The following is a 16,816-nucleotide window of genomic DNA, read 5'->3' as shown; positions in this document are numbered from 1 at the left end:
AATTTAAATATTTAGGCTTATGGCTTGATGGAAAGAACACGTGGAACTTTCACATATGTTAAATAAAGAGGAATTTACTCTCTTGTCTATCCTACATCCAGCTTTCAGGGCACAGAGCTTCGAGTCCGTTATGCTGCATTCAGGTAACAGTGGGAAATGGGCAAACTATTTTATTGCAGTGGCAATAAGGATCCACTTTTACCATCGATAACTATAAAAGAAAGAAACCCTAAAGGATGTTTAAAAGCATAAAACCTGTTAACTTATTTGTGTAACAACACAGAATTCCAACTCTAAATCAGAGGTCTGAGTAAGGTCAGCTCTGCCAAATACAAATATGAGCTCCAGACCAGAGCTGTATAGTGGATTTGTTAAAGTTTTTACTAAAGGTAATAATCTCCCAGTTGCCATTTGTTATGAACGTAGCATAAAGTCAGGTGAGGGGGGAAAGGGGGAGGAGTCTCAGCGTGGAATTCAGTGTTGCTTGCTTGTCACTCAATTTACTTTTTTATATTAAAGGCCTATATATTTCCAATATGTCCATGATAATGCAGCGATTTTAGTTGAAATGAAAATAGGATGAAATGTAATGACTTCTGCCTGATGTAATCTACATTTTTTGATAAGTGTCCCGTAAAGCCACGACAGGACACCAGACAAATGGTATTACAGCCCATGTAATGATTTTCTTAACAGCAAACACATAAATGTGCACATTTGATAAACAGTAAGTAATGTATTCTCTGACGTGTTCTTTGATTTGGTGGAGCTATATTTTAATGAAATGTGATACAAGGTATATGTTGAGTTTTAGTGTGCTTCTCCAAGCGTTTCCCACTGGGGTTAATAGAACCACCAGGCAGAGCCTTACAACGTTCGTATTATGATGTAATGACCCTTCCATTTTTTGTACTTAGAGGCTGAGTTGGCCTAGTAGGCCTAAAATAGAAAGATAAATAAATACAGACAGACATAATTAAAGGATTCATTACATCGCAGACAGTCAAAGACATCATTAAATAGATTTGAAGATTCAGAGAATATCACTTGGTCTTTGCGAGTGCATTGTCCTAAATCTTCCAAGCTGTGAAACTGGGTTGAGATCTAGAGGCTTGAAAGGCTGAGCATCATATCCTCACCAAACTATTCAGCGAGCCTTGGTTCACAGAAGCATCTACGTCTGATGTTTCTCCTCTCTTTTATTTAGGGGGATCCACCCCGTAGATTTTGAGTGCATAGTGGTAGTGCTCGAGGTAACCAGGTTTCATCCTGTTAGTGGCATGAATATGCCTGCCAAAGTTCGGAGTATCGGAGTGTTGAAGGGACAGATGGACCGACGTAATCCTAAACACCACTTGCCAGTGGGGCAATTAATACAGGTGAACAAAGCTCAATATCAATAGGCCTACAATGCTGTCATTTCATCGTTGAAAAAGTTTAGCAGTATTGATTCAGTTTCAGTCAACATTGAAATAAGCCTTTGCATTTTCAATATTGATTCAATATTATTTAGCATTGAAATTTCAACCTCAACCAAAATGATGAATTCGATGGAATTTCAACATTGAATCAACGTTACAACATCCAAGCTTTTATCGTGGTCTTATGACGCTGCTGGTGGAGAGCGCTGTCTGAAACGTTGCTCCAGAATCTTCCACAGGTGTGAAACTAGGTTGAGATCTGGCGGCATCGGCATCTCTGTCTGTTTCCTTTCACTTGTCCTCGTCTGTATGTCACCTTTTATCCCAGTCAGCTCAGTCCTCCATCCCTGATGTTAATCTGTACAAACTAGCTATAATCTACTGTGGCCTTATGTTCTTTACACGCAACATCTACTGCATCAACTGACATCCCTGCTATTCCCAGATAATTATCATTTTGTCTTGGCTGTTCAGGAAAAGCTAAATCCACGTTGTCAGGTGGACGTAGAGGAAGACAGGGACGTCTCTTGGGAAGACACGGGTGGAATCACAGGCTTCCTTTCATTGAGACCAGTAAGTGAAGGCGTGCTGAGTGTAAAAGGTGGTTTACCTGGAGCTCTGAGTCTTTCCTGAACCAGATCCTCTCAGTTTGCTTAGAGGCAGAAGGAGTCCAGCGTCAGCCGCCTGACTCCTCTGACTCCTGCCTCATCTGCTCTAACAGAAATGACCCGGGAGTTAACCCAAAATGCACCTGTTCACCCTTAAGCACCAGTGTCTCAGGCTGCTCCACCAGAACTCCGACCCGTCTTTGTACTTCACACAGGTCATAAATGTGTTCAGCGGTGGGACAAGAACCGTCTCACCATTAACACTAGAAGAGCTGAGGAGCTGGTGTTTGGCTCTCACAGGGACCAGATCAGGTCACTTCTTATAGGGATCTGGTCTCCACCTGGATAACTTCTGACGCTGTGCAGCCCCCCAAGAGTTGTCAGTACATCGTGCAGGAGGCCTGACGGTAAACCGAACATGCTGAACGTCGTTTAAAAAGTGAGGAGCTGGCAGTTTCCCCAGCAGGAGGCCAGCTTCAGTTACATCAGGAGCTCAAAGGCAGCTGCTGTTTCTTTCTGCCTCGACTTCCACATCAGCACTGAGCTGAACTGGATCCTCTACACTAGTGTTTCTCAACGGGGGCGCCGCCGCCCACCAGGGGGCGTTCAGAGGACGATTGTTGGGGGGCGTTTGTTGGTTGGCAATTCTAAGGGGAGTTTACACCAAAGATTCACAACAACACGAGTTTAAACTACTTACAAATAACCTGATGTCTGCGACATTGAAACCCGCCGGTTCGGTCCACTGCGCCTGACGAGACGTTCTGCCTTCACGGGGAGTCAGAGTATCGTCTGTAACATTTTACTCACGTGGCGTTTCCTGTGTAACCTCTGGGAAACTGACGCTCTCTTTCTTAGTGGAAACGTTTATTTGCTGAGGAACACACCGTGAGCGTCTTGTGATCGCGGATGTTCTGCTGTCGGACTCACCCTGAAAGCGGCTTCGCAGCACCAGCGAGTGGCCAAAGTGACATCTGCAGGAGTTCCAGTAGGCTCTAAAACTGTAAGGTTAAAACCTGAAGCCCTGACTTGCTCTGATGGGACTGTGAGCGCCGCTGCTGAAGGTCACACGTGTGAGCCTGATCGCAGGTGTCGGTTCTGGAGCTTTCAGACCAAAGGCGAAGCGAGCGTTCGGGGCGGTGAGTTTACATACAAAGTCAATGCAAAGACGCGTAGAGCTGCGATTTCCTGTCGAGCGACACGAAGGGGGCGGGGCCAGTGGCGCGAGTTTTTTGTTTTGTTTTTTTTCTCCACAACTTTATTAATCCAACAGTACTTGAAAAACAGGGAGCATAGGTTATAATAAAACAAAACAAATGAAAAGAGACTAAACAACCACGACACAAACGCATGGCTCAACACAGAAGGGCCAACTCCTCAGGTCAAGACTCTGCAGTCTACTTAGATCTGAAGGACAGAGGACACTCGTTTGAGGACCACCAGGTGCACATTTTAGACAGAGAAGATGGATGGTTTGAAAGAGGTGTCAAGGAAGCATCTACACCAGGGCTGAGAAGCAGTCATTGAACAGGGGAGGGGGTCTACGCCACCACTTATCCCCCACTTACAATGCTGTCCTTTCATCACTTCCCAGGAAACTCAACAAACGTAACCTATTGGCCTCAGGTGAAGATACCAACGATGGTCGTTCAGTCTTGGCCACAGGTAGTCTTAACGACCGTAACGACTGTCGTCACAGCAACAAGGAACACTAACGAACCGGCGGTATCGATGACCCGGGCCAACGACCCCACTGAGGTTAAATAGCTGAGTTTCCCTGCCAGTCAGTCAGAACTGAAGAAGTCCTTTGGATGAGGGACGAAACGTCTTCCAGTATCTTCAACCAAGTCCAGTTGCCCTTGATTTTAACCTTTGTTGGATAAATGAAAAACAGACGAGACACGTAATTAAACCAATACAAAAAATAAATTCTGTCTATAATATGTTTTAAGATATTGGATGTCTTTACACCTTCCTTGGTTTTTAACATTCCACCAGTAGAAAAATATAGGTTTTTAAGATCAATATAGAACAAATGTCTGTTTGGAGGAAACTGCGTTCATTTTGCTTTATGAATATGATGTTTACCCAAAAGACATAACAGCTTAACCAGATCAGCAATTTCACAGATTCTACATTCAAAAATAAGACCATACTTTCAGATAAAGGGACCGAGATATTATGAGATTCCCATTTTAATAATAATTGTGACCAAAAGTCATATAAAAAAGCATAAAAAATAAAAATAAATGAGAAAACGACTCCGTCTCTGACTCACAAAAAGAGCATAAAGGGGAGACATCAGATCTAAACTTGTGAATAAATTCATTACAAGGATCATAACTGTGTAGAATTTTTACCTGCATTTCTTTCACTTTGTTGGGGACAAAAAAACGGTTCAAGTCTGACCAGACCGTCCTGTTAAAATTTGGGAAAACAGCTTTCCAACGATAAAAGGCAGTAGGACACTGGAGAGAGGTAAAAACCCTTCTGATATGCACATTACTACAAGAGCTGTCCTCAAGAGTCTTCCCACCAAGCCACAAACTCGGGATCACCCCTGATACAGGTTCACAGATCAGCTCAACACCTGAGCGGGTATGCTGTTAATTACTTTGGCAAACTGAGGCCAAGATATTTCAACACTCCTTTGCTGGACAAACTCTTCATACGTAGCCAGGTCCTCTGTGTCCCTAAACAGTTCATACCTCGGTCAAACCAGTCCTTAACAAACATGGTCTTATTTCTATTTACAGCATACGTGTGATCAGGGTTTGTTTATGCAAGTTGGCAAGTTTAACAGGAAGTTTACCCGAAACAAAATTACAAGAAAGCAAAAACCTGAAACCACCACACTGATCAAACATAAAAACCAAGGACAGTTATTATGAATTAAACAAAAGATACTATTAATGGTAAACATTCAGGCCTCCTTCTGAATACTCAAAGTTTTCCTCTTTACATATTCTGTTTTATTCTTTCAAATGAATTTAAATAAGACAGTCGATGGCTGCACACGTTTTCCTATCAACATATAATGATAAAGCTGGATACACCAATCTAGATAAACCTCTACCCAAAATAGAAAGATCCCTTTGTAGCCAACAATTAAAAATAGATTTAGATCGTCCAATTTGTGGTAAAACATTAAGTGAAATCCTATCCTCTTTAGATTTACTTATAGTGATACCCAAATATTTAACAACTTTTTTAACCTTTATCCCATCTACTGAGCGGATATTGGAGTCATGTACAGTCATTATTTCACACTTATCCTCATTAATTGTGAGACCAGATGCAAGCGAAAATAATTTTAAAGCATTTATAATGATTGGTACCTGAAGTCCATTTTGGAGACAGGTATCATCAGCCAGCTGACTAATGAGTAAAGTATTTTCACCTATCTTTATACCCTGTACAATTAACAATATACAAATTAAGATGTTCAGCAGCCATTAAAAATAAAAAAGGACACTCTTGTCTGATCTGAAGTGCCATGTGCTAAGGAGACACTACTATTAATGTAACCAAAATATTTTAAAGCCTCAATAATAAAGGGATGCTCAACCGTGTCAAAAGCTTTGTAAAAGTCCTAAAACAAGATCAATGAATCGCTGTCAAACAACTCGGATATTATTGGAAATGTGTCGACCCTTCATAAAGCCCGACTGCGTTGGAGAGATAATCTCCTCTAAACACAGTTTTAACCTTTGAGCAAACAGCGCAGCAAGTAGTTTATAGTCTGAATTAAGTAAGGTTGTAGGACGCCAATTATCTAGATAGAGAAGATCTTTGTGTTGTTTAGGGAGATCAAACCTTGCTTCATGGAAACAGTTAACTCATTATGTTTGGCTTCCACTAACGTGTTTATTATCCTCCTTTTGTTCGATGGCATTTTCCTGATCATCGACTGTAATTCTTGCAACGAGATTGGACCTTCACAAAGCTCGCAGGTTTTTTTAGACATCTTTGGAATAAAAGGGCTTTGTCAAAGAAGACATGACAAGCCTGAGGGTCAAAGGATGATGTATATAGCTTTTGATAAAAATGAGCAATAAATGAGGAGATCTTCTTCTCACTCGTAGAAAGACAGTTATCAATATATAAAGTAGAAAGTTTTTTTGCTTCACCACCAGATTAAAAAAGAAGGAAGAATTTCATTCTCCATGCTCCATCCATCTGGCACGAGATCTTATGAAAGCTCCCTTTGCTTTTCTCTTAATGAGTGTAATCTCTCTTGCTTGGAGAAGGAATATTCAGAATATCATTCAACCTTTTCATATCGTCTACATAAGCCTTATTTAGATTTATTGAGTGCCGCTTCCCAAATTAAAAGTTGAAAGAAAGTTTGACATTCAAATTTAAATAATTAAAAATAGTGCAACATCACATACTGACTGAGAAATAATCAGATTGTTTTAAGAAGGTATCCAGGATTACGTCGAGGATAAGAGTTTAAATTTGAGAGAGAAATATCTGTCCCTGCATGGTCGGTAAGAGGGGCAGCAGTGATTTACAAGCTTGAACCGGGGAAGCCAGATTGTCTGATATGAGCCACAAATCAATAAATCAATAAACGAGATTTTTGTGATAAATCTGCCTTAAACCAAGTAAAGAGGTTTGTATCACGAGGGTATACAATTCTCAAAGCATCCAGTAAGAATAATTTGTTACAGAAATTATATATAACAGGGTTAAAATGATCTGGAGTTCCTCTAGAGGGGTATCCGTACATACATAAATTTGGGGCCTCATTAAAATCACCACCAACAATGACAGACGCTAAAGGGAAATTTCTCTGCTGCAAGAGTTTATCAGATAAAGTTTGAAGAAAAGCAAGGTTAGACTTTCTTGTGTTGAAACCATAAACATTGACCACAATAAATATATTATCCCCAGAAGTAAATACAGCCAAAGCCCATCTGCCAGAATCTGATAATCATAAATTTAGGGCGAAACAAAATGAGCACACCATGTGAAAAAATAGCCCTCCCTCCCACTGCTTACGCCAGAAAACTTCTTCTTTTGAAGAAGAATGAGTTTCTTGTAAAAAAACAGAGATCCTTATGTTGATAACTGAGAAATAAGAATAAAGCCTTTCTTTTAGTTAAGTCTCTTACAGTACATTAAGAGAAAAACAAGACAAATTAAGACTAGACACAAACACACAAAAGAACAACACTAATATGAGTAATACTGCTTGAACAGTAGTTTTAGATTTGAAATAGGCTGAGAGAGATGTGCAAGACCTGAACTCAAAAGCCCAACCTTTACGCTAAGTGAACATTAAAGAACTGACCCAGAAGTAACAGGAAAACAAATGTAACCGATGAGGAATATCCATAGATTCACCTTTTCATCAGTAAGGATGGTGAAGTATAAATAGCCTAACGGTAGTAATGTAAACAGTACCTGCTTATAAGGAAATATGAATATACTTAAAGACTCGAGGATATCCCTCTATGAAATGGAAAAAAACCCCAAACAAATATCCCTACATCTTCCTTTCCACATAAGAATAATACCAGGGGGAGGTGAACATACTTTGCCATTACAGGTGCTTCTGATTCAAGCGAGATCCTCTACAGAGATCTTCTTGCCGGCAATGACAGCAAACGGACCACTAAAGCCGGCTCTCTTGTTTTGCTTCCTAGCCTCCTCCGCCAGCGGCCACAGCTCGGCTCTGGCATCCTTCACCTGCTGCGTCAAGTCCTCCGATATTTTATATCTGAGAGAGAAACGGACGATGATACGGCGCGGAGGTCCTTCTTTCCTTGAGCGTGGGCCCAGCCTGTCGGCAAGAGCGGAAGAAACACCAGAAAAAAGTTCCATCGCAGTCATTTTAACGTTTTCACCCTCATGTTCCAGCGTACGCATCCAGCTCATTCACTTTATCCAGCAACTTCTTAGCCCTCAAAGTATTAAGCTGGAGCCCCAGGGGGTCCCACTCTGGATGAAAGCTCTCCAAACGTTTTCTCTGTAGCTTTCACAGAAATCAATAGTGCTTGAATATTCTCCAAGTTTTGGAAAACTGTCTTTTCTATGGTTTCAAGTTTCTCAGAAATCTTCTTAATTGCGGCCAACATGACAACATTAGAGGGCTGCTTTTTTCATTGGACCTTCTTCCAGGTCCGCCTGATGTCGTTCGGCAGTCATGAACACGTTTAAGATTGTCAACCGTACCTTCCACTTCCATTGTCTCATTTCAGCAGAATGAGTTGTCAATTGTAAAGTGGAGGACCAACCTATCCAACAAACACTCTACACTAGGCAGCTAGCTATAGCGTTTAGCAGCGTTAACTTAGCTTGACGACAGCACCGTTCGTTGGAGAGAAAACCCACAGAAAAATAAAACAAAACTGGGTCAAAGTTTCGCCAGCCATTTTCAAAGCATTGTTCTTAACGTTGGAAAAAACTATTTACAAATAAGTTCAAGCCCTGAATGAAAAAGAGTTGCCAGAGTACAAAAAAAACGTCTTACAGCGGCGCCATCTTGGCCCCAATCCAATTCGCTTGAGTTGAAAATATTCAGTCAAGAAGTCGCATGACACAGAGTTGCAATACCCTATCAGTGTTGAGACGGTCCGTACGTCACCGAGGCTTCAGAGCGGGGATCCAGCTGCTGAACGTGGGGGAGAGGAGCAGCGCTGCAACCTTTGGACAAATAAACCCCCGTAGTCGGTCTGGATTCGGCTCTGACAGCTACGCCGTTTACTCGAGGGAGGAGCTCGGAGTTAACTGCTTTTATTAAATCAGCTTTTTACTTTAGTTTTTGGGATTACAGCTTGATTTATCGTCACTGGAGCTTCTGTGCACATCCGGTTCTACTGCTGTTGTTAGCGTCGTTTGCTCTGTCAGACTACGACTTCATATTTATATAAAAAATGGACAAAACTGGACGTTACTTGGAGAAAAGAAAGCGAGGAGGTTGAACTACCTGGCGAGTTCAGAAAACATGTGTCTGTAACTTTATTCCAGCTGTCGTACTTTACTGTGACCAGGTTAGCGTAGCGTAGCCCTGATCGATGCGAACTCCATTCAGAAAACAAACGTTTCAGAAGCTGCTGTCCTGCTGACAGACCTGACAAAGCATCAGTTCACATGTTTAACAAATCTGCATCATGTTGTAGTTATTTCAGCATCAGTTTGATTCGTTTGTTGCTATTTAATCACAGCAACATGTTTACTTTGGGTTCATACAGCTGGAGTAACGGCGAGGCGCGTTTATTCACGTTAAAATCGCCTTCTCGCCTTGTGTGTGAACACTCGCGGAGGAGAAAATCCACAGTTGCTCTGAAAGCACCGTTAGTTTGGTTTAGCAGCTCCTCCTCTTTGTTGTGTCTGTCAGACGGTCGAGGGGAAACATCCAGCCAATCAGTAACGTAATGCAGTACTAAAATATGATACCGTTAGTCTCCTAATATTACGACTTCTTTTCTTTACATGTCAGAGAACTCAGATATGTGGGAGAGATTCTGAATGTGCAGAGTTTTCAACATGAGCAGATAAATTAGTGTTTCCCGTACGTTCATTTATTTAAGGCGGCCCGCCATATTTTTTTACTAGGCCTATTTAAAATCGTATTTGATTGCAGAGCTGCAGGCAGCACGAGTCAAAATGTGGAGTAAATGTGGAGACGTTGTCTGTCTCCTGAGGACTCACCTGAGGCAGCCCTAACTATAAGCTTTATCAAAGAGGAAAGTCTTAAGCCTACTCTTAAATGTGGAGATGGTGTCTGCCTCCTGAACCCAAACTGGAACCTGGTTCCACAGGAGAGGAGCTTGATAGCTGAACGCTCTGGCTCCTAGTCTACTTTTGGAGACTCTAGGAACCACAAGTAACCCTGCATTCTGGGAGCGCAGTGCTCTGGTGGGGTAGTAAGGTACTATGAGCTCTTTAAGATAAGATGGTGCCTGACCATTAAGAGCTTTGTAGGTAAGAAGAATGATTCTACAGGAAGCTGAGGAGAGACGTGACCTCTGCTTCCTGTCACAACGTGCTGCAGCGTTCTGGATCAGAGACCACATGTAAACTTTTATTTCATCAGAAAACAGAAACATTTGATTTGTTTTTTGCATTTTTCAGAAAAGAAAAAACTTTTTAACAATAATAAAAGGCGCGTTCTGCTGTGACATCACGCCTGACATCATCATGACATCACTCAGACAGCCAGAGTTTGAAGGTTCGGTCATAGGAGCTGGTGGCGATCAGTTTCCCGTCAGGTGACACGTCGACGGACATCACCTGAAAACACAAACGGGTGTGATGCGTTAAAGAACCCGAGGCGTCTCCACCAATCAGCCGCAGCGTCAGAGTCTGTACCTTCCCCTCGTGTCCGGCGAGCGTCTTCATCGGCGTCCAGCCCGGGTGACTCCAAACCTTCGCCGTGTTGTCGTACGCTCCGGTCAACAGGAAGTGACCGTCTGTGGCTGCACACAAACAGGAAGTGAGGTCAGAGACAGGAACCGGAAAGAGAGTCAAACGTTTTAAACTAAAGGGCTTTATTTGTAATAATGAGGGAGAGGACCCGTTCACCAGAGCTGGTGAACTTACGCTGGAAGCGGACAGCTGACAGCAGGTTCTGGTGGGCGGGGACTGTGTACAGACACTTCCTGTTCCTCAGCTCCCACACCTTACAGGTGTGATCACCACTTCCTGTCGCCAGGTGATACCTGAGAGCAGCAACAACACAGACAATATTCACATCATCAACACGGGTCCTTCAGTCCCGCCCCCCCCTCACAGATCCAGAAGCTGGTCTGGATCTGTGAGGGGGGGCGGGACAGTGAGCCAGCTCGGCTTTCTGCTCAGACCCGATCCCAGAGAGACGCGTTACGGGTGTGACCTCAGCGACGTCAGCAGATTACAGGAGCGTGCTCGACCGCTGCATGTGGTAAACGCGGAGGACGGACCGCTCTGGGTTTGTGGGGCCGATGCCGATAGAGAAAGATCTGGAGCCCTTTACTGTATAAAGCCGGTGTGCATGTGGGCCAGAAAACCTTTTCCTGAATGGATGAGGTCAATAAAAGAGATCAGTGTCAATAAACATTTGCTGCTGGAAGGTGCAACTTCTCCAGCCGCCTGTAAACAGAGAGAATAAACGGGTTTCACTTTACACATAATCTGCCATAAATCCAGCTCATCTCTTCACCAGCACTCTTTGATTCTGACCAAAGCCACGAGAGACCGTTTAACCTCCGTCGGTATAAATCACGGCGTCTAGGATCCAGTGAGCTGCTGCTGAATAACTCTACAACACGACTCTCTACGACGACGACCTGCAGCTTTGCCATTCAATTTAACTAACGTTATAACCACAACCGGCGCCGCTCCGACAGCGTTTCACCTCCACAGCGGCACACACAGAGCCTGAGCTAACCGGTCGACATGCATATAATCAATAACTTAGGCACACACCCTGGTTGGGGTAAGAGGAATATACTTCGGGGGGCTGTCAGGAATAGCCAGCTAGCTCCGGTCACACAAACCACTGCAGCCAACACAGCAGACCAGCAACAGCTGATAATGTTCGTACCGCTGTTATTCTGCCAATAAATTCTAACCTAAATCCAGACACATCTGGCTCGTGATGCAACATTACAGAATATTCTTGGTTTGTGAAACTTAAAATCACTTTGGAAGAAATTAAATGTACAACAGTGGTATGAATTGAAACATTTCTTTATTATTATCATTAGGCTGTTAGAAATAAGTATTTGCAGGAATTATGGTATAAATATAGTATAAGTATAGTATAGTGAATATTAACACATAACGTACTCTGATTACTACGTTGACACTTGACACCTCTGAGTGGAACAATCAGGAGCTGGCCCTAAAGACGCATCTCCTCTGATTGGCTGCGTCTTTACTGTGCTCTCCTCTGATTGGCTGCGTCTTTACTGTGCTCTCCTCTGATTGGCTGCGTCTTTACTGTGCTCTCCTCTGATTGGCTGCGTCTTTACTGTGCTCTCCTCTAATTGGCTGTGTGTGTGGTGTGCTTGTCTGTGATTGGCTGACCCGTTGGGCGAGAAGTGCAGGCTGTAGATCTCCTTCAGGTGTCCCTCCAGGAAAACAACACAGCGTCCTGTCCGAAGGTCCCACACCCTGCCGAACGCATCCAGCCCTCTGATTGGACGACAGTCAAGAGGTGTGGGGCAACAGACAGATGGAGAGAGATGATTGGTCCAAAGACAGGGGGCGGGGCCACAGAGACACAGGATTTAAACTTCACACATAATAAATCCAAAACATATAAAACAACAAAATGAACCGACACACTGTAGTACCAGTACTACTGTCAGATACAAAGTACTACAGGGTACTGATTGTACACTGTGTGCAGTACTGCATGGACTCATGATTCTATTGTGTAGTACTACTTCAGCTATTAGTTGGAGTACAATATCACTGATTAATAGCTAGGGCTGAACGACTGATTGCTGGAGAATGACTGAGCTGGTCTGTTAAACACGAGGCGCGTCACTTGGTTTTATTTTCCTCGGCCAGCTTTTGAACTGAAGAGTGTACTACAGAGTGTACTACAGAGTGTAGTACAGAGTGTACTTTACCCGGTGGCAGCCAGCGAGCCGTCAGGATGGAAGTGGATGTCGTGGACTCCTTTGCTGTGACCCTCCTGATGGAGGATTTCCTCCTGAACCTCCAGATCCCACAGACGCCATGAGTTATCATAACTGCAGGGAAACACAGGAATACTACGATATAACAAATACTATGAGATAATGAATGTGTACACAAACATGCATTTAATGTGTTTTTGTAAATATACTGAACATTGAATTACATAATTTATATTGATGATGTCATTAAATGAGCTGAATGTTTTATGTAGCAGAACAAAGCGACGCTCGCACCCCGACTACCTGCCTGTGTATTAGTACACAGAACAAAGCGACGCTCGCACCCCGACTACCTGCCTGTGTATTAGTACACAGAACAAAGCGACGCTCGCACCCCGACTACCTGCCTGTGTATTAGTACACAGAACAAAGCGACGCTCGCACCCCGACTACCTGCCTGTGTATTAGTACACAGAAGTTACCTGGTGGTTCCCAGGAACCTCCCTGAAGGATGCCAGGACACTCGAGAAACTCGCTGACTGTGACCCTCGATGTCCGCCACTGGCTCGTCACTACGGCAACCAGGGAAACAGAAAGGATGATGTTAACAAGCAGGAAGGTTCATTATTATTCACTTCTTAGATACTTGTCTCCTCCCCCTTGTCTCCTCCCTCCTTTCTTTCCCCTCGTCTCCTCCCTCTTGTCTCCTCGTATCCTCCCTCCTTGTCCCTTTATCTCCTTTCCTCCCCCTTGTCTCCTCCCTCCTTTCTTCCCCCTCGTTTCCTCGTCTCCTCCCTCCTCGTCTCCTACCTCTCTAGGTTCCACAGCTTCACAGACCCGTCAGCAGCACAGGAGGCCAAGCTAACGTCTGATTGGTCGAGAGAGATTCCGGCCTGCGGGCGGAACACGACCGCGCCCACATTCGTGTTGTGTCCTTCAGCCAATCGGAGAACAGGGACAGAGAGGGGCGGGGTCTCAGTTAGAACACGTTCTCATGGAATATGAATCAGGGATCAATAAAGTTAATAACTTTCAGTATAATCAGAGCGTAGCTGTTTAATTAATACTGCGTCAGTAAAAAACCTGAAGGAAAATATGATATTACTACAAATTAAACATGTTCCAGGCGGAGGTTTGAACACACCTGGTGAAGTACCTGACACACATACATATTAACAGACATTACTGAATCACATTCTTTATAACTAAATACATGTATTAGTTATCAATCGATAATATTAAACACATTACAAACAATAAAATATTAAAATGTGTGACATGTGAAGCTCCGCCCACCTCTGAGTGTGCGAATCAGGCTGCAGTCGGGGATGGACCACAGTTTACAAAGACCACTCCTGGGGGGGGGGGGCATAAGCATGTTAGCATTAGCTTCCTCATGTGTAATGTGTAATGTGTGTTCCTAGCAGAAAACTAAACCGTCACTGCTGGGTGCATGGAACGGCTCGGCTCGCTTTGACACCAGGCTCTTCTCTTGACTACACTGCTGACAGATTCTCTCTGACCAGTCAGAGGTCTGTTGTTACTCCGCCTTCCACTATCGGCTTGGACCCTCGATGAGACGTTCCCAAAACTCTACTCGTCAACGGAAAACCAAAAAGAACGTTTCCAGGCGAGTCGAGCTGTGCCGCACCATGCAGTGGAAATGCTAATGCTACAGAGGCGGTGTACCAGGAGCCGGTGGCCAGCATTTTGGAGTCGGGGCTGAAGTGGCAGAAGCTGATTGGTCGGTCGTCACCGATCTGACTGCAGAAGTTGTTGAGATTCTGAAGAAGAAGAAGTTTGTTGATCAGAGAACATGTAGGGAACGCTTCGATAGAAACACAGGAACGTCAGTATTTCATTTCTGGTTTCAGGGTGCAGGAATCAACACCGCTCTGAGCTTAAGTCAGCCACACACCAATAAAAGGTGCATTGCCGTACACAGCGACGCACGAGCAACATTTCTAATGAACATCAGCTCTGACTGGAACATAATGAAAAACTACAGGCTGTGTTTGACCATTAAAGCAGCTTTTTGTGTGGGAGTTTAATGAGGAGACACATTTAATAACAAACTGGATAAAACCATCACGTTCTTAAAATAACTCCAGCACAGAGAAAGCAACACAAAAATGAAGTGGCGACAGTTTGAAAGGTTATTAAAACATTTCCAGCCGACGAGAGCTGCAGATCAACTGCAGCATCATGTCTGAGTCGCATTAGCGTCGGAGGAACGGGATGTTTAACCAGCTTTAGTACCTGCTGACCGACTTCAGCTCTGTGGAAAAACAACTCAGGACCCAGTATTTAGCCTAACTCCATCAGCAGTTCGCTGCAAACACACCGCTGCACGCTGGCTGCTGTTTCCCAGCAACACATTTAACGCAGACGTTCGATCTCAGGCGACATCGGCGAGACACGTGCGGCTCTCGGACTGTTGATTGAGATTTATTGGTTTGCAAACAACGGTGGAAAAGAGACGGGCAGTCGCGCACTGTTTTGGGCATTTCCCTTGATAATCAGGCTCATTATGGTTACCATCATATCATGAGTCCAAATATTTGACCTTTTCTCCAGATCGTGCCGCCCCAACTGATCAGATTACCCACTCTTGAGATGAAAACAGGAAAAGTACAAAAACATCAAGCTACTGGTTTGTTTTCCAGACTGAATGAACAAACGATGGTTCCTATAATATCGGACTCTTCGTCATATTGATCAGGAGAAACGATCAATCCTGTTTACACCTGTTGGCTCTGACCCAACGGATCACCTGTGAACCTTCGTTCAGTCTCGTTTCTAATGGAATCTGTAGTCCAGCTGGACCACGATGACCCGGCTGGACCACGATGACCCGGCTGGACCACGATGACCCAGTACGCTCGTCTCACCCTCAGGCTCTTGTGGAGCTCCTGTTGCCGTATCGTCCTGGTTCCCTCTGCAACATCCCTCTGAGCACGTGCAGCCTCCAGACGCCTCATTGCCCTGATGGACCAATCACAACAGGAGCTTGTGAGTGACAGTCACTGCCGTTTAATGAAAAATCTGAACGAATTTTAAGCCAGAGAAAATGGTTTACAAAGTTATATTTAATAAAACATTTTATTATAATCCATTAATATTTAACACACTGGAGCTTTTTGGGGTGTTTTTGTACTTTGATAAGATAAAATGAATCAAGTGTTGAGAAGTGGTGGGACAGATTAGCGGTGTGACGACACACATCTTTAATGAACAAAGTGTTTCAAAGTTTTGCGCATTCTTTCAGAGCCAAAGCCAACACCTGTCTGATTCCAACACCAACAATCTGGTCGATCACTTCAATCATATCTGCTTGTCGTCACTAAATATTACTGCTCCTCTAAAGGTTAGGCCTACGTCTAAAGCTAGTAAGCAACCCTGGATAAATGACAGCATTCGCAGCCTAAAAAGGGAATGCAGGAAAGCAGAGCGCAGATGGAAAAAATCCACTTTCCAAGTCCATTACCTCAGTCTGAAGGATTTATTGATTAACTACAATAACATGGTTAAGGATGCGAGAACACACTATTTTTCTGAACTCATTACTACACATAAACACAATCCCAGGTTTCTGTTTAAGACTGTGGATCAGCTGGTAAACCCAACCCCTCCTTGTGCCTCTGCTGGAAATAATGATGACTGTGAATTGTTTTTATCTTATTTTACCAATAAGGTGGTGTCAATCAGAGCCTCTATTACCCCCGTGGCCTCTTACTCAGAGGTCCATCACCAGCAACAAGAGACTTTTAACCAGTTTTATCCCATCGACTTGGCTGAGCTTTTAAAAACAGTATCACAAATAAGAGTGTCCTCCAGCCCACTTGATGTAATACCTACAAAGTTTCTACTGAAAGTAATAGATTCTGTTGGGCCCCATTTGATCTCTGTTTTCAACAGCTCCCTATCTACTGGTTGTGTCCCTGATTATTTTAAAACGGCTTGCGTGAACCCACTTTTAAAGAAACCTGGTTTAGATCCCTCCCTCCCACAAAATTTTAGACCAATTTCAAAACTGCCTTTTATTGCAAAGATTCTAGAAAGAATTGTGTCCAAACAGCTGCTCACTGTACTGGAAAATAACAAATTATTTGAAAAGTTTCAGTCTGGTTTCAGGAAGTACCACAGCACTGAGACTGCCCTGCTTAAAGTCACCAATGACCTTTTAATGTCTGCTGATGAAGGCATG

General features: G+C 43.5%; 1 protein-coding gene across 1 annotated transcript in view; it reads right to left on the bottom strand.

Moving 5' to 3' along the window:
- Positions 1-10,043: 10,043 nt before the first annotated feature.
- prpf4 (PRP4 pre-mRNA processing factor 4 homolog (yeast)) overlaps positions 10,044-16,816 on the bottom strand; it is a gene marked incomplete in the record, with an annotated part of 9,233 nt that continues 2,460 nt past the window's right edge. Inside the window, 10 exon segments of the mRNA XM_046066925.1 lie at positions 10,044-10,273; positions 10,352-10,458; positions 10,583-10,701; positions 12,050-12,157; positions 12,601-12,723; positions 13,092-13,181; positions 13,420-13,543; positions 13,906-13,964; positions 14,299-14,393; positions 15,501-15,594. Coding sequence (XP_045922881.1) covers positions 10,187-10,273; positions 10,352-10,458; positions 10,583-10,701; positions 12,050-12,157; positions 12,601-12,723; positions 13,092-13,181; positions 13,420-13,543; positions 13,906-13,964; positions 14,299-14,393; positions 15,501-15,594 — 1,006 coding nt within the window.

The sequence above is a fragment of the Micropterus dolomieu genome, linkage group LG13 (assembly GCF_021292245.1).
Source record: "Micropterus dolomieu isolate WLL.071019.BEF.003 ecotype Adirondacks linkage group LG13, ASM2129224v1, whole genome shotgun sequence".
NCBI classification, from domain to species: Eukaryota; Metazoa; Chordata; class Actinopteri; order Centrarchiformes; family Centrarchidae; genus Micropterus; species Micropterus dolomieu.
This window is presented reverse-complemented; position numbering and strand designations above follow the sequence as displayed.